At 35.5% G+C, this 18,756-nt stretch overlaps 1 protein-coding gene across 9 annotated transcripts in view; it reads left to right on the top strand.

Moving 5' to 3' along the window:
- SCAF8 (SR-related CTD associated factor 8) overlaps positions 1-18,756 on the top strand; it is a 198,192-nt gene that overhangs the window by 35,464 nt on the left and 143,972 nt on the right. For all 9 annotated transcript variants that reach the window (XR_004352533.1, XM_032651237.1, XM_032651235.1 and 6 more), the window contains 7 exons: positions 552-596; positions 4,720-4,881; positions 7,587-7,740; positions 8,804-8,934; positions 10,963-11,139; positions 12,730-12,809; positions 14,554-14,671. Coding sequence is in view for 8 of the 9 variants with exons in the window: in XM_032651237.1 (XP_032507128.1) it covers positions 552-596; positions 4,720-4,881; positions 7,587-7,740; positions 8,804-8,934; positions 10,963-11,139; positions 12,730-12,809; positions 14,554-14,671 (867 nt within the window). In the remaining variant the exon portion in view is untranslated. The remainder of the gene's footprint in view (positions 1-551; positions 597-4,719; positions 4,882-7,586; positions 7,741-8,803; positions 8,935-10,962; positions 11,140-12,729; positions 12,810-14,553; positions 14,672-18,756) is intronic.

Here is an 18,756-nt window from a genome sequence, read left to right as displayed (position 1 = left end):
CTCTTCCTGCTGATTCGTTTGGGCTGATCCTTTAGAACATTATACACCTCTGTGTTTTGTTACATATACGTGCAGTTCCATTTTCCAGGAGAAGCAGAAGAAGATAATGAAGTTGAAAACATCTCCCTTGCACACATTTATTAATGCTCTTTATTTTCAGTTACTTGATTTTTCTAGTACTAACCTAATTTAGCCAATAAAACGATACTAAAGGAGAGCTTTGCTTTTTTTCCAGGAAGGAAGAATGTACATCTACCAGTGTCTTACCACCAGTATTTTGCTGTCAACCTAACTATTTGTGAAAGTTTGCTTTCTTAAAAACTGTAATAGAATTCTTTTGTATCTGTGTTAACGTAACACACTTTGCATATACTGATCGTACACCTACTTGAAGAATCCCTTTACTAATCATAGTGTTTAATATGAATTTAATCAAAATTCATGATTAAAATTCATTGCTTTGATAGACCTTTGAAGCTATGTTAAACCGTATGTTTAGCAGGAAAGTTCTAATCAAACATTTAAAACCACATTTCTTTTTTTTCTTTTAGTTTTATAAACATGTGGTACAGAGTGTTGAGAAATTCATTCAGAAAGTAAGTATATAATTTTCTATATATATGCTAAATGTTCTGTAACTATAGATTAATGGCCTGCACTCTTCTCTTTTAAATCAAATACCCAAATTTAAATTGTTTTGATGGACTGTTCAAAAGTGATTCCATTTGTTTTAATATCTGATTAAGAGTTAAAATGAAAGTGCTTTTTGGATAATTCTAAAAAAAAAAGCTTTTAGATAGATGTTTTTGTTAATTTGCATTGCCGTAGTGAGCATCCGTCCCTTGAAGAAAATGTTTCAATATGATTGATTTTTAAAAATTTATTCATTTATTTATTTTTTGGCTGCGTTGGGTCTTTGTTGCTGTGCACGGGCTTTCTCTAGTTGCGGCGAGCGGGGGCTACTCTTTGTTGCGGTGCGCAGGCTTTTTGTTGCGGTGGCTTCTCTTGTTGCAGAGCAGGGCTCTAGGCACGCGGGCTCAGTAATTGTGGTTCGTGGGCTGTAGAACGCAGGCTCAGTAGTTGTGGCGCACGGGCTTCGTTGCTTCGCGGCATATGGGATCTTCCTGGGCCAGGGCTTGAACCCGTGTCCCCTGCATTGGCAGGCGGATTCTTAGTCACTGTGCCACCAGGGAAACCCCCCAATATGATTGATTTTTAATGAAATTATAGATTCATTATTTTTTATAGCCTTTAAAGAAATTCTCCCTTGTTATTTGAAGCTGAATGCTTAGAGAGCAGTCTTCCTTTTAGATAAGATGTGGTAAAATGTAGTAAAAATACCAGCCACTTTCCTTCTGCTGATTCATTTTGTCTCATCCATTAGGGCATTACACATCCTACATCTTATTATATAGACCTGAAGTTCCATTTTCCAGGGTAAGCAGAGGGAGATGAAGTTGAAAACAGCTGTTTGGCATACACTTAATTTTTTTTGTAACTAGGGCCCGAGGTGACTAGATTATATTTCTTTGCCCCTTTGTTATCAGTGCCCTATTGGTGCCACATTTTTTGGGGAGGAGTACATAACTTTTATAACTTGTAATATTGTACTGTAGGATATCTGTAATTGAATTTAGGTTTTGTATTCTGCCCATTGTTCATGCCTAGATGTAAGCAGAACCAGTGAGGATCAGAGGTAAATGGCATTAAGGACTTGGCAAGGTTGCAGTGTGTTTCTTGAACGAAAATAGTTGACTGGAGCATGAATCAAAGTGATATTACTGTGTCACTAAACTAGCTAGATAATCTTGAATAAATCAGTTAACCTTTATGTGATTCAGCTTTTTTTCTCTTAAAGTCTTGTTCTCTCAAAACGTAAAGTATTGGTAAAACATATTTTGAGGTGAACAACTCGTGAGTTGAAGCTTAAGGCATGGGGTAAAATAATACGTATGCTGTGTTTTAGGTAAATCCAACTAGAAAATACAAATGTTGGTGATTGGAAAATTTCATTGTTCTAAAGCTTTTAAAAATCTTTTTCAAAAGGTTCAGTGTCTGTAAACAGTGCTTCTTAAACTACTTTTGTGCACAGGAATTACCTAGAGATCTTGTTGAAACGCAGGTTCTGTTTCCCTAAGTGTGGGTTAGTTAGGCTCTGATACAACCTCGGCAAGTTAGGCTCTGGTTAAAAAGTTTCTCCTGAGAGAAGACCTTGTGAAGAACTGAATGCTCTGGCTGTCTCAGAATGGTTCCTTTTCCTCTCCTTCCTTTGGAAGCATGCTCTATTCACTGTGAGAATTCATTTGGTATTAGGTATAACTGTTTCCTGAGACCAGCCCTCTTTTCTTACATGCTCCTGTCAGCATCATTTAGTGCTTTGTAAGTACAGCCACAATTGTTATTCAAAGCGTAAAAAATACCTCATGACATTGGAGTCTTAGGAATTCTTGCGTTTTCAGTACTGCTAGAACTTGAAAAAGAGATTGAAAACATTTCAGATTTTTTGGTCTTAATTTGCCTCTCAAGTTTCTAGTTGGTGACTTAGCCAAGTTTACCAAATATTGTAATTTTAAAACTTCTACAACATTTAAATCGTACATAATTTTTTTTTGCCATTTTATGTGGCAGACACATAAAAATGCCTAGTCTGTCAGTGAAGGAAATTCTGTACCATAATACGTTAATATAGTGTTTCTAAAGATATTGTGGAAGAAGAATTCTCTTTATAGCTTAATACTAAAACTGCTAACGTTTTTGAAGCTTTGGAATCTTCACAGTAGGCGAGGAAGGTGCATTTATTGTGTTACGTACTCATGATTCTTACGTATTGTGAGTTTATAATTGAGTTTTTATTATAAATCACAGAAAAAGGTGTATTTGTTTAAACAAAACTCACTGCATTAATCACTTTTATTACTTACCATTCAGTATTAATTTTAATAACTTACCAGCAACTTATAAATTTTATTTAGCCTTAGTCTCAAGATAATCATTTCTGTAAAGTAATAGTTATATATCAGATTATTTTATCTGTGTTTTCGGCATTGGGAAATAGATGATTTTTAACAGAGTTGTCTTGCTTTTCATTAAATTTTTAAAAATTTCTTTTCTTTACTGGATGTATTATTTGCCTGGCTAGGTGAATATTTCTTTGAATGTATGGTAGTCAAAGGAAAATAGCCTTGGCCAGATATATGAACTGAGGGACAGATACGCTAGATTTGGGGGGAACGTGAGGGAAAAAACTATTTCAGACTTTTAAAACAGTAACTTTCAATAGAGCAGACAGGTTTTTTTGTTTTGTTTTGTTTTGTTTTGTTTTGCGGTACGCGGGCCTCTCACTGTTGTGGCCTCTCCCGTTGCGGAGCATAGGCTCTGGACGCGCAGGCTCAGTGGCCATGGCTCACGGGCCCAGCCGCTCCGCGGCATGTGGGATCCTCCCGGACCAGGGCATTGTGTCCCGTGTCCCCTGCATCGGCAGGCGGACTGTCAACCACTTCGCCACCAGGGAAGCCCGAGCAGACAGTTTTGAAACTTTTTGGTAGGTTAAACCTAAAACTTTAATGTCCAATCACCAGCGTTACTGCCCTTTTATTAAATGTTTCAAGTACTAAACAGCCAGAACCTTGCAGTAGATACTTGTGAATTGGTGCTAAAGGTTTCTTCATTTTCTTAATAATGACCTTAAAGAGAAGGTTCTTAAAAGGGATTTGAAGGAACAAATGAAGAATCATCTAGTGTTTTTGCAGAATGAAATCACTCATTGTCTTGACTGAAAATCCTGTTTAGAAACATGTATGTCTGTGTTGGAGGTAGATTGAGGATCCTTTACCCACTGGTCCTTGGGTTTCCAGGAAGTTTTTCAAGAATGCAATTTTGATTTAGTCCATATATGATTTCTATGAAATTACTTTGGGTGAAATACTAAATTATACCCAGAATTTGAACCTGCTTTTTGCAGCCATAATTTCATTTTAATCAGTATATGTTTGGGAGGCAGGTGTTCTTATGCTTCTGGATATGGAAGAAATCGAAGCAGTGAGCTTGATAGTGAAAGGATTCTTCTTTGTGCTCAGGAAAGTAGGAGACTTTCATATTCTTCAGATTGGGTAATGGATAAGGTTGAGAAACATTGATCAGTGGAGTAGCTAAAAAATGTTTTCATAGGATAGATTCCTAGAATCATAATGGTAGTGTCTTGTCTTTTATATAGGTGTGGTATTTGAGAAAAGTTTTGAAACTTTGGGTTCATTGTGTTTGGAGTGTTACAATTTGTCATTTGATTTGTTCCTTCATTAGTACAGAAATCCTTTCCCTATATGTTTCAGACGAAGTCTAGGCATGTTGGCAATGCTTTTACCAGTGCTTTTCTTTCCTGAATTTGCTGCTTCCTTTTATTTGGCTTTTCAAAATCATTAAACATTTTTTTTTAATTACAACAGTACCTTATCTTTTTTTTTTTTATTGTTCAAGCCAGTTACTCAGCGCTATTTCAGAACTTAGGTGATTGGCAGTTGAACTGAATATGTAGAGTAGCCAAAGTAGATTCTTTCAGATACCATTCCAGAGACAGACGGTATGGAATAGTCAACCTCGAATGTTCATCACCTCAGCATGAGCAGTGTTTTTGTGTTTGTACAGGATTTGTGGTGACATTTGTATATCAAGAATTTTAACCTTCTCATTTGCTTCCCTTCCCACTCTTCTTTTTTTCTTCAGTGTAAACCAGAATACAAGGTACCTGGACTTTATGTTATTGACTCTATTGTACGACAATCTCGACATCAGTTTGGTCAAGAAAAGGATGTGTTCGCACCCAGATTTAGTAATAACATCATTAGCACTTTCCAGAATTTATATCGTTGCCCTGGAGACGACAAGGTATACTGCCTTTTTTCTTTTTTTTTAAGTCACTACAGTAATTACCTTTTTTGTCTTAATGAGACTCTTTACATTATCATGATTTTATCATTTTATGTTACTGTTTACTCTTTGTTATTCTGAATTTGAATATTTAGTTATTGCACTCTCCATGTTCCTTTTTGTTATTAGACTTTTCTTAAACAGAGTGGAAAGATATAGTTGATTTTGCTACTTTTTAATTTATTGAAGCAGTTGGTGTTAAAGAAACTAGCTCTAATAAGCATTTGGAATTATCCTAAAATCTTATTTATTTACACGCACAACCAATTCAGAATTTTGATTATTTGACAGGAGCTGATATTTACCTATTTAGTGTCTGTGAAAAATGGATTTACCAAATAATTAATAGAAAATAACTGCATATCAAAATTCCTTTGTCATGGTAGAGTTTTCTTAGTGCTAGAAACCACACTACTGGGTCTGCTGGATCTGAATGAATAAATATTCTATCCCACATTAAACAAAAGCTTTGGGACCTGAGGGAGAATAAAAAGGCGCTGTGTATCCTCATAGGGGCTCAAAGATAGTAGAAGGTTACGTATCTTGGATGCTGATTTGGGAATTTAGTGTCCTTTTTCTGACAGAGTTGATTGCAATATTGATTTTGTAGGAAAAGGAACGAACAGGTGAAGACTAACTGTTACTCTGAGGAAGAGCCACAAAACTTAAAAGCCCACCACAAATCTTTTACCTTCCCTCAAGTACAAGATTAGGTAGTCTTTATTTTATTTTATTTATTTTTTGCGGTACGTGGGCCTCTCACTGTTGTGGCCTCTCCCGTTGTGGAGCACAGGCTCCGGACCCGCAGGCTCAGCGGCCATGGCTCACGGGCCCAGCTGCTCCACAGTATGTGGGATCTTCCCGGACCGGGGCACGAACCCGTGTCCCCTGCATCGGCAGGTGGACTCTCAACCACCTAGCCACCGGGGAAGCCCTAGGTAGTTTTTATTTTTAATTGAATTGAATTGAATTGAATTTTAACTATTGTACAGTTTTGAAACAAAAGAAGTCTTGTTAATAATAGATAGATATGGAGATAAATTTATCGTATCATTCTTTGTAAACTGTTCTTGGATATGCTTCTTGAAGCAGATTTTTTTCTTTTAATTAACTTTGGTACGTTGATAATTCTATGCAGGCAGAAAGAATGCTTCTAGTTTTTAAGTAACCCATCACAGTTGAGACTTATCAAAGTAGATGCCTTAGAATCCCACCTAAAATAACTCATTTGAAATTTTATATAAACATTTTTGAAGTAACTTAAACACTTTGATTTAGGAATTTCACTGGTTTGGACTTGGATTTCTATCAATTACAATGAACAAGTCAGTCTTGAATTCGTAGATTTCATAATAATAATGTTTCTCATTTATAATAAAGTTTAGTATATAGGGATTTTTTTTTTTAATAACCATAGTAGGAAAGATTACATTGCTACTGTAATCTCAGTGCATAAACTCCATAAAGGGTTGTGTGTAGGTAGATACATAGAATGATACTTACCAGACGGGGACTACTTTTAGTGCTTGATGAGTATCTTGGGAACTGGAAGTTTTTTTTTTTTTTTTTATGTAAAGCAAAAAAAAGTATAAGACACTTTCTTAGTGCTTACATCTTAGGAAAAATAGTTAAATCAGAAGATATGAAGCATTCTTTGTGTAACTTTTTCTTATGCTTCATTTGAAATACAAAAATTTGCATGTTAATTTAGCTTGGACATAGTTTGAAAATATGTTGATATAATATTATGAGTGATTTAAAGGTGAACCAGATATTCTTAAAAATTCCTGGGGCTTCCCTGGTGGCGCAGTGGTTGAGAGTCTGCCTGCCGATGCAGGGGACACGGGTTCGTGCCCCGATCTGGGAAGATCCCACATGCCGCGGAGCAGATGGGCCCGTGAGCCATGGCTGCTGAGCCTGAGCGTCCGGACCCTGTGCTCCGCAACAGGAGAGGCCACAACAGTGAGAGGCCCGCGTACCGCAAAAAAAAAAAAAAAAAAAAAAATCCTTATTTTACTATTACAAAATAGATTATTTAACAGAAGGCTCTTTTTAGTACTAATTTCAGCCTCTGTCATTTAACTTATTCTACTGGAGTTAAGTAGCCTTACAGTAGTCAGTAACTAATACTTACTGCTGTTTACAGAACTTTTATATGCTGAACAGGGGTGGCAGAAAGTAAATTTGGTTAAATTCTTATGTGAGGTAATACCCTTTCTTGTTCTTAGATAGTTTTAAAATGAAAAAAATTTTTTAAAGTCACATAAGATAGGGATTTTCTCTTGAAGTTACTTTTTTAAAAGATAAAATTAAAATCAACAGTAAATATAACTTTAGTGCTAAGCCTCAGAATCCTTAACACGGTTCTCCAGCTAACTGTAACCATCTCATTAGTGTTCATGTAGAAGGTGAAGCCTAGTTACCATTCCTTCCTTCTTTCTGCTAAATATTGCTTTCATTAACTTGTATATTCATCAGAATGAATATTTTTGCAAGTGAGTTAATAAATGCAAATTTATAGAAACATAATATCAGGGCTGGAAAGTATCAGCAGTATTTTAATCCATCCTTCCTGTCTATTGTCCAAGTAGCCTCTAAGATATGACTGTGCTAAGGTTTTGAAAGCAAAAAAACCAAAATATCATTTTTCTTTTTCCCTGTAGAGTAAAATAGTGAGAGTATTAAACTTGTGGCAGAAGAATAATGTATTTAAAAGTGAGATTATTCAACCTCTTTTGGATATGGCAGCAGGGATTCCTCCTCCAGTTGTCACACCTGTTTTGGCCAGTACTACTGCTGCTATGAGCAATACCCCAGGTATGTTACTTTGATAGATTTTCTGAGTATTCTATTCATGCTTTTCAGGTGATTATTCATAGATGAAATAATTTGACAGTGCAGGAGAATTTGTCTAGCATTAGGTAAATGAAAGGAAATGCAGTTTAAGTGAAAAATAAAATCAGAAGTTATATTTGTGTGTAATTCTTTTCTAAAAATTAAAAAGCTTAGTTTTTAAAATCCCTAGAAACATAATCAGCTTTGGAAATTGGTGTGTCAGTTAAGTTTTTCCTGATTTAGACTGTAATCTTTTAAACTTGCATATATATCATCTTGATATTCACAGTGAACTAAGACTACTAATATAAAGAGAACCCTGAAAAATTTATTTAATGGAGAGAAGAATGTTTAGTAATAATCTCAAAATCATGTTTTGGTTTTTTTTAAGGTATTTAAATGACATTTGAAATTTTTTATCATAGTCCAAGAATTACATTTGTTAGCATTTTGGTATATATTTCGTTTTTGATGTGTGTGTGTATACATACACACACACACACACACATATTTTGGAACAAAAATAGTTTTATGTTATGCACACTATTTTATAATAATTTTTTTCATGAAAGATTGCATTTTGAATATTTCCTTATGTCATTGAATTTTCTTCTTTAATAAGATTTTTAATGACTTGCAAGTATTAAAGGCTCCTTTATTTTGTTTATTTTTTATTTTTGGCCATGCCATGGGGCATGTGGGATCTTAGTTCCCTGACCAGGGGTTGAACCTGTGCCCCCTGCATTAGGAGCGTGGAGTCTTAACCACTGCACCACCAGGGAAATCCCTGTAGGTTCCTTTAAAGTAGTAACTTAGTTAATTGAGAACAAATATGGATAGCTCTTTTAGGTCTTTTTTTTTTAATTGTTGTTGTTTTAACATACCTGATTCTGTAATGGTTTTTCAAAATGGAGACAGTAAAATTACATTTATATAAATCTGTACATATTTTATAAAAGTGACAGAACAAATCTCTCTACTTTTCCAAGTCTTATTTATGTTCCTACATATTTATTGGGTTTGGGTTTGATGTCTTTTCTAAAAGGAACTCCTGTGACACCTGTTACTCCAGCCAATGTGGTCCAAGGTTTACCTGATCCGTGGGTGTCTCAGATAACAAATACAGATACACTTGCAGCTGTAGCTCAGATCTTACAAAGTCCTCAAGGCCAACAGGTGAGCAGCTTTTTTATTATGTCAATGATTTAGGACTCATTATCTTCCTAACACATTGTTTCATTATGTACCACCTAAGGAGTATGTGTTTTATTTTTTAAAAATGACCACACTACATATAGTACTGTGTAACTTGGTTTATTTTTCATTTAGTAATGCATCATGAACACTTTTATGTCATTAAAGATTATTTTACAAATAATTCGTTCCACACCAAAATAATTAAGTGCACAGTTTGTGCCAGACATTATTAGGTGCTATTGTTATTCCAGTAACAAGGCAGGGAAGTCTTCTACCTTGAAGAGATACCTATCTATCTTAGGGGAGACAAACAATAAAGAAGTATAAAACATTATTTAGATAGTGATATATGACTTAAAACAAGGTAAGTCTTTACAGTGACTAAGTTTGGGGGAAGGGGTCAGAATTAGGGTAGCCAGGAGAAGGCATCTTTGACAAAGTGACATTTGAATTGAGACTTTAAATGGAGCTAGTCGTGGAAAGATATGAGGATAGTCTAGCATCTGTTTGGTTTTTTTTTTTAACTTATCCTCTAAAAACCAGATTAATTGTGATATGAATAAGTAAAAAACGGTGCAGTTGTGGACTCTTTAAAAAGACAATCTCAAAAAAAAAAAATGGAACCATTTTAGTGATTTACAAATGTAAAAAAAACCGTTCAATTATTGTCTTAAGATTGGATCCAGTTTCTACATTTTTGGGACAGTTGGGAAACTGAATTGGATATTAGATTAAATTATAGAATTACTAACCTTTTGTGATGATGATATTTTGAAAGTAATTCGTAAAGCAAATGTCATTTTAAAAGACATCTATTAAAAAAATACTTTTGGCCAGAGTGTGGATTTTCTGGAAGAATAGAACAAGGAGTCAGGAAGACACAGTGATCTGTAAGATATGAAGTCAGAGCAGAGGAAAGAAAGTAGGGTGCTGCAGTGTTTGAGCCTGGGTGCCTGAAAGACTAACAGTGCTGTGGGGGGAAATGGAGATGTCAAAAGGAGCATTTAAAATGTATAAAGGAGAAATGTGATAATTGCCTTACTTTCTTCTTTCCTCCCTCTCTCCCTGCCTCTTATTCATCCATCCTGTTTTGGAGCTTCCTCAGTGCAGTAGCTCAACTAGCATATGTTTTTGTAGTTTCTTTCCTATCACATTAGTAGTTTGTAGTAAATGTTGGTATGATAGGTAAAGACACTAGTTTGTTTCTTAATGTTGCTATTTCAGATGAAATTATTTTACTTACTGTCATCGTGCATGTTTTTACCTTCTCCCACTGTAAACTGAACTTAAAGAGTGCGAATGTCTTATTTAGCAATAGCTTTTCTATTTTTCTTTTTCTATTCTAAACTGATAATTTTCAGATTTAACTTGGGTTTACATCTTGAGTAGGAAAGTATTAATTACTACTAGGTTATATATAGGGTTTACTGAACTGAACTATCTTCAGCATCTTACTACTGTTTCTGTTTTTTAAGAGGGAGGGTAAATGGGGGGACAGGGGTTGCTTTCAACTCTTGTTGACACTATTCACCTTTAATTTCCTTAGTTTCAGACTGCTCCAAGGGACAGATTTCTTATTTTCTTAGCTGCTTTCAGGAATGTGTTATCAGATGGTAAATCTGAATGATAGTAAAAGCAGTTGTAAGTGCTTGTCCTTTTACAGAGATTGAGTTAATTGAAGAAGGGATGAAAAAGCTTAGTGAAAAAAAGTCTGCTTGTGATGAGTTTTTTTATCCGTTGGTCATGGTGTGATCATTTTATTTTGTTTAAACTTCCCTGACTTTCCAGAAGCAAGACAAACTTATTAAGGACTGTGTTATATATGGCACACACAAAAAGTCTTATTTTTTTTAAAAAATTGTTTTAAGTTAGTATATATTTTTTCTTGGTCTCTAGACTGTAGAATGGTAAATTTTATTGACCAAAAGTTTTAGATGAGTATTCTTATTACAAACCCAACACCTGTTTGTAGTAATTTTCTTTTTTTTTTTTTCCCCCACCCTTTAGCTTCAGCAGTTAATACAGACTTTACAGATACAGCAGCAGAAGCCTCAGCCTTCCATCTTGCAAGCCCTGGATGCCGGCCTTGTGGTCCAGCTTCAGGCTCTTACAGCACAGCTCACAGCAGCGGCTGCAGCAGCCAGCACCCTTAATCCCCTAGAACAGGGAGTGTCTTTTAACAAGGTAAAAACTAAGATAAGAGATCTGTTCTGTATGAAGAACTGAATTTTCTATACTATCATGTATATTCCAATTCTGTAAATTACATTTTACCGTAGCACTATTTTATATTTTAACATCCATCATACTCTGTAAGATACAAATTTTAGAAAAAGTTCAAATTTCTGAAAGAAATTAAGTAATTTTATAATTCCACTGGCAACATTTAGAATATTTTCTTTTGACTAATAATAACTGATCAGTAAAATTGTGTATTCACTTTTTTTTAAAATATATTTTATTTTTGGATGCATTGGGTCTTCGTTGCTGCGTGTGGGCTTTCTCTAGTTGCGGTGCATGGGCTTCTCACTGCGGTGGCTTCTCTTGTTGTGGAGCACAGGCTCTAGGCCCACGGGCTTCAGTAGTTGTGGCTCGCAGGCTCTAGAGCGGCAGGCTCAGTAGTTGTGGCGCACAGGCTTAGTTGCTCCGTGGCATGTGGGATCTTCCTGGACCAGGGCTCGAACCCGTGTCCCCTGCATTGGCAGGTGGAATCTCAACCACTGCGCCACCAGGGAAGCCCCCTGTATTCACTGTTGAGGCAGATAATTATTTTTTATACTTCCTAATTTATTTTATGGATGTTACAAATATATTAATTATGGTGTCCGTCCTATAATTTTAATCTGCTAGAATTAAAATTGTAAAGTATGTGAAAATTCAAAGGAAAGCTTCTTTACAAGTTGTTACTATGCTGTGATAAATCGAGGTCTAACTAAAGAATAGTGTTTTTTTGTTTTTTGTTTTTGCTGTACGCGGGCCTCTCACTGTTGTGGCCTCTCCCGTTGTGGAGCGCAGGCTCAGCGGCCATGGCTCACGGGCCCAGCCGCTCCGCGGCATGTGGGATCTTCCCAGACGGGGGCACAAACCTGTGTCCCCTGCATTGGCAGGCGGACTCTCAACTACTGCGCTACCAGGGAAGCCCCAAGAATAGTGTTTTTAAAGTTGAAAATCTTTTATGTTTAACTTGTGTGATATGCTTAATATTCTTGCTATTTATGGGAATATTATACTACTTTGGAAGTGTTATCTGTATTATTTTTATTTCTGCTACTGTTATTTTCATAGAAGTATAAATATTGATTTATTAGATTATTACTTAGACTCTTTTAGCCTGCAGCTTCCAAAAAGTCTTTAAATTGACCGTTTAGAAGACAGTGGAGCGTTCTGAGAGAACTGCGCTAGTAACAGATCTGTTGATTATAGTTCTAGATATTTTTTTAATCAAGCTCTGTTACTATTGACAAGCCACTTAATTATTTTAATCCTAATCCTCTCTTTTATAAAGTTAAGAGTATTGGTATTTATCCTGCGTGTCATGATTGTTTTGCTTCATAAGGCAATGTCTGTCAAAACTGCCCTGAAGAAAAGTAAAGATCCACTCAAATAAAATGTTTTATTGGAGTATAACAATAAAATGATATGAAACATTTACATTTTAAATGATAGAGATAAATTAATGGGATGTCAGTGACCTTCAGAATAGCATTTGCAACTTTTATTAGTGCAAAGCACTTTTAAATTTGTCTCTTTCTCTTTTTTTTTTTCCCCACTTAGAAGTTGATGGATAGGTTTGATTTTGGGGAAGATTCTGAGCATAGTGAAGAACCCAAAAAGGAAATTCCAGCTTCTCAACTGTAAGTCATTATGTTTTTCTTTATAAACCATAAATTTTTTCTGTTATCTTTATAAACATTGTATGGGACGTTGCCATTGAGCTACTAAGTGTACTTTGAGTGAGTTGAGTTATTATTGCAGGCTCTTGAGCTCTCACATTACAGAAAGATGGTAGAATTGCTGCTTGTTGCTTCCCTGTGTTATTTTGACTCTTCCTAAGAACTTTGTAAATAATTGGGATATATCAAGATTCTTTACTGGAAAATTGATGTGTTGATAAATCTAGTTGTGTTATTTTCTGTTGTCTATATTAGGCTTTAAGTTATTTAACTCCGTTGTAAGAATATTTATAGGAAAGACGTTTGCTTCTAGTGCCAGTGGGCACTACTAGGAAGTACACTAAATTCTGGGAGTAGATCAGACTAATCAGAAGTAAGGAATAGGGTTGTAGGGATTTTGTTTGTTAAAGAAATGGATTGTATGTTTTTCTTTAAATCAGTGATACAGTTCTGCAGAACCTTAGGTTTGGTGAGGGTTCACGAGAGGACCAGAGGGAAGGAGGATGTTGGAGAGCAGGGGTGGAAGGTGGGAGGATTAGAAAGGGATGATGAGTGGGGAAAGCCTCTAGAAATCTTATTTCAGTGGTTATTTAGTTTTCTATATCGTGATAATATATTAAAAATATACTTATATGTAAAATTGCAATTATATGCTTATGACAGAGATTCTACTTGAAAAAATTAAAAACTAATGTTTTAGATTATGAATTCTAAAGTTGTAAGAAGCATTTGAGATCATGTAGGTTAGTGTCCTGAGCAATGTAGTAATCTCCTTTAACCATCTGTACAGGTTATTTATCCATTGTTTTAATGCCTTCTATGACAAGAAGGTAATTTTTAATACTGTATGATCTTTTGTTACTGAATCTTATTTGATTTGCTTTCTATACACTGATCCATTTTGCTTTCTGAAGCAAGGAAACAAATTTGCTCCATTTTCTTTTGAGACATAGCCATTCTAGTATTTGAAGATAGGTATCATTCTTCCCCTTAGGTTTATTTGCTCCAGATGAAGTACACTTTTTTCCAACTGTTTCAAGACTTCTCACCATCCTGATTGCCCCTTTTGGGATGCCCTCTTTTTTGTTCATGTCTTGCCTTGTGGCACCCAGAATTCCAGGTGTATTCCAGGTGTGAATTTCCCAGAGTATAGTTAAATTATTAATTCCTCTTATCTAAACACTGTTTCTGTTAACATATCTAATAATGTGAATGCTTTTCTAAAGAAAGCAGATTAGTTTTATGAAGTGTATAATCAATTATGATGGTAGATTTCACATATAGTGATTGATGGAACATTTTTCCCACTGTCTCATAGTTTAGAAGGAGTTAGAGTGACAATGCTTAAGTACTTTTAACTCTTTTTATAAGTGTTTTATTGAGATTTTCTTAAAATGCTGTAATGTAAAAAGTACTAATTTATATGTATTTTAATACTGTGAGGCAGTAATATCAGATCTTCATCAGAGTATCTCTAACATGTGATCCATCTATTGAAACACTATTGAAGAGTATATTTCTATTTTAATGTATTAATGTTCTGAGGTATTCTATTTTCTGTGTTAATATTTCAAAAGTAAACATAGAGTATAATAGAGTATGTTCCATTTAATTGCATTTTGGGGTGTTCTTTTCGAATATTCGTTTATTATCATATTATCTTTATTGGATTTTAATATACATTTCCACTTGTTTTTCCTTTTAGTTCTCATGTTTCAGAATCTGTGAACAATTCCATCTTTCATCAGATAGCAGAACAGCTACAGCAGCAAAATCTTGAACATCTCAGACAGCAACTCCTGGAACAGCAACAGCCTCAAAAGGTTTATATCCCCATCTTGTGGTCTTTAGAGTTACTGCTTTGTACAGTCTCATTTGGTGATTTTTTTTCTTCAGCTGTTTATTACTAGGGAGATCAGTCTTTTCAGGACCTTTACAGTTTTTGTTTGTTTTTTTGTTTCATTTTGTTTTTTGGTAATCAAAATGTTTACTGGCAACTTATGTATCCATTGAGAACATTAATTTCAGTATACTGGAATTAGAGAACAGAAGACAGAGATGGTGTTTCAGTATTACAGCTGAAAACTTTCCTTTCCTCTTAATTCCCTGTCAAGCCAAGATAGTGATGATTTTGCTGTTGTTGGTGGTGATGATGACAAAATAGATTGCTGTCTTTAATTAGACTGTTATTAGTATGTGGCAAGAGCTGTATTAGTCATGATTACAGTTAATGCTTATGCGATAGGTATTTTGAATCTCATTTACATTGTAGGAAATTGAAGCTTAGTGAAATCGAAACATCTACTGTTAAAGTACACGGTATCATATATCATCAGTCTTAAGACCCACCATTATTTTACGTATAGCTAAGAATTTTTAGTTACTTGTATATATAACATCCCTTGGAGTTTTAAGAATCTTCTAAATTTCAGGGTGATAAAATGTAAAGAAAAATCATACCTTAGAATTGATAAAATATGTCAAATTGTTGTGAAGCTAGGGTTAAATCCATTACAAAGCCTCTTTTTGCTCCACATGAGAAATACTTATGGATGTTAAACTGTTTGGATATGAGTTTCTGGGAATTACCCCCACTCACACTTGTTCCTAATCAAACCTTTTTGACCCTAATGAATTTAATACAATACCACAAATATTTTTAAAGTATGAGCATTGTTAGGTAATACATACAGAGATGAACAGAGAAGTGTCTGGCCTCAAGTAAGCTCTTCTCTAATGGAGTGCATATATCTATATGAACACAAGGCAGAATCCTGGTTTCTGAAATAGAGATATATATGAAGGACTATGGAAATATGGAAGAGGGAGGATTACTTTAGAAGGCATAGTCCCCGAACTTGTCCTTTTAATGCAAAGAGTAAATGTAAAATGGATTTTTAAAAAAAATAATAAATTTATTTATTTATTTTTGGCGGTGTTGGGTCTTCGCCGCTGCACGTGGGCTCCCTCTAGCCGCAGTGAGCAGGAGCCACTCTTGTTGCGGAGCCTGGGCTCCAGGGGTGCGGGCCTCAACAGTTGTGACACGTGGGCCCAGCGGCTCCGCAGCATGTGGGATCCTCCGGGACCGGGGATCGAAACCGTGTTCAATCTCTGCGGTGGCAGGCGGACTCTCAACCACTGTGCCACCAGGGAAGTCCTTGTAAAATGGATTTTGATGATAATTGTATGTTGGAACTTGTACCTGGAATTATGAGAATGGAATTCCATACCTTGTTTTGTAGAAATAATTCTGATAGAAGTAGTTGGGTAGGTGCATTATTTTATGTCAAGAAAATAAAATATATCTGCCTAAGAATTCAGAAACTTGAAAACAAAGTACAATAAAGAACATTTGGGGACTCCCCTGGCAGTCCAGTGGTTAAGTCTCCACACTCCCAATGCAGGGGACCGGGTTCGATCCCTGGTCAGGGAACTAAGATCCCACATGCCACACAGTGTGGCCAAAACAACAACAACAACAAAAAAAACCAACCTGGATGTTATTTAAAGAAGAACATAAGTAGTGACTCAAGGAAGAGAAACAGGTTGTCAGAGCTTTTACAGAGGCAAGGGGTAGTAGTAATGGAAGAGTTTATCTAAACAGATTTGTTCAGCTATAGATGTGACACTTTTGAATCGCCTTAGTTCCAATTTCATTTCAGAAGTTTTAGCAGAAGCAGTAAAATGAAGGTTTAGCAGAGACAGTAAAGGTGTAGTACTCTTGACCTGGATCTTGAGCTTGAGCTTGTAATTAACACCAAGTTACTGAAGTGAAAGTTACTAAAAACTTGAGAGTGATTTTGTTTTAAGAATCTCACCAACTAAAAACAGAAAAAAGAACTCTGGTCTTAGTTGATTACTCTATACCATCTCCAAAATTTTAGAAGATACAGTAATAAGATCTCTTTGAAAGGAGTAGATGTTCTTAAAAGCTTCCTTATTCAAAAATAAGCAGTGAAGAAAAGGGAGTAGTGAAGAAAAAAAAGCAACTTTTCTAATGCATAAGGTGAATAGTGTTTAAAGCCTATCACAAATTTAAAATTGAAAAGTAAATATCAACAGAGTAACAAATTTAATAAGTTGTGTAATTGGCTCTATCAAACTAGTTGCCTTTAGTGTATTTAAGATGGGGTGAAACATGCAGAAAAATTAAGCATTTTTGTTTACCAGTAAGCTTCCTGTGGCTGCCTAAAATTTATTAGAGCGCCTCAGAGAAAAGAATAGGTTTGCTAGTGCCACTCTGTTCCTTGCAGCCTTGACCACACTTGGGTGTGGGTTGAGGTCTTTTATCTAATGGTGGAAAACCAGTGGAAAATGGGAGCACTTTCTGAGAATGGTTGAATTGTGAAGGGACTAACAATCATGTCATAAGAGGAATGATTTCTATGGTCTTGAGTAAGTTGGAGTTATGATTTTGATAATTGTTTTATCAGGATATCCAAAAGATGTCAGAGTCATAGAATGAAATGCTGATGATGAAAATGATAAGACTAATAAAAGGGCTTTAAAAAGAATGTTAAGAATAAAAAGATTATAGAAGATTCAGCTACTTAATAAAGAGCTGTCAGTGGGATATCAGAAATATGTAACTTACTTTGCTTCAGTAGTTTTTTATAGAGGAGAATATAATGGAAAGAGGAGAATTGAACATGATAACTAAGATGGGTGATACATTAAGAGACTTGAGTTGCATTTCAGGGTACTGAGGTTGATGTTGTAAGGTTATTAGACTCATAAATTAGGAAAATACTGTAGGTGTAGCATAGCATGTGTGGATTTCAGTAAGGTTTTTGACAAAGTCTTTCCTGCCACTTATACAGAAAAAAATAGAGGAAAGTAGATTTATAAGGGATCAAAATGTGATACTCAGTGAATGTTAATCCAACTTTGAAAAAAGTCTCTGCTAACTGCTGTTATCCTTGTCTTCTACTTTTTTCGATATTATCTTTATTTATTTATTTGGCTGCGTCGGGTCTCAGTTGTGGCACGTGGGATCTTCGTTGCGACATGCAGGATCTTTCGTTGTGGCACATGGGCTCAGTAGTTGCGGTGTGGGCTTAGTTGCCCCGCAGCATGTGGGATCTTAGTTCCCTGACCAGGGATTTAAACTGGGCCCCCTGCATTGGAAGGCGGATTCTTAACCACTGGACCCCCAGGGAAGTCCCTCAGTATTATCACTGATGCTTTGCCTGAAGACATTGCTGAAGAAACTAAAGATGAATATACCAGGATGTATTCTAAGGACGTATATCAGTATATCAGGGTAAAAAGTCATTTGCCACCTGGGTCCTATGGAGTCTTTTTGGTTTTTTAAAAATATTTTTTAGTCATCTTACAAATAATTTAAAAGCGAAGCTAAAGGGATAGGGGAAAATAAACATAATTAGGAATTTTAATATAGTTGAAATATAGCAAACCTTTTTATGTCAACTAAGTTCAAATGTCACATGTTCTTTTAACAAAACAGACAGTCCAGCTTCTTGTTCCAAAATACTATAAGATGAACTCCTTCCTGTTGAATGACTAATTGAATGAAAATAGCCTTAGAGATTTTTGTCCTTAGAGATACGTTTTTCGCTCATCAGTTCTTGAGTTTGAGAAATACATTTGGGATGCAGTCATTTGAAAACTCACCATCTGATATTTCACTTAAACATTAAGTTTCACCGTTACCATTAGAGTCTAGAATGCTGTTGTCTTATTTTTGCATTCATCATCTGCTTTGTCTAAGTGTTGTGAAATATTGGGAATTCCTGGTGGTCCAGTGGTTTGGACTCTGCGCTTACACTGGCAAGGGCGCGGGTTCAATCCCTGGTCAGGGAGCTAAGATCCTGCAGGCTTTGTGCCCAAAAAAAAAAAAAAAAAAAATTTTGTGAAATACGTTTCTTTGTCAGTTTTCTTCTCTTTG

Source organism: Phocoena sinus, chromosome 12 (assembly GCF_008692025.1).
Source record: "Phocoena sinus isolate mPhoSin1 chromosome 12, mPhoSin1.pri, whole genome shotgun sequence".
Classification (NCBI taxonomy): Eukaryota; Metazoa; Chordata; class Mammalia; order Artiodactyla; family Phocoenidae; genus Phocoena; species Phocoena sinus.
Note: the sequence above shows the minus strand (reverse complement) of the source record. Positions and strands in the feature narration are given on the sequence as shown.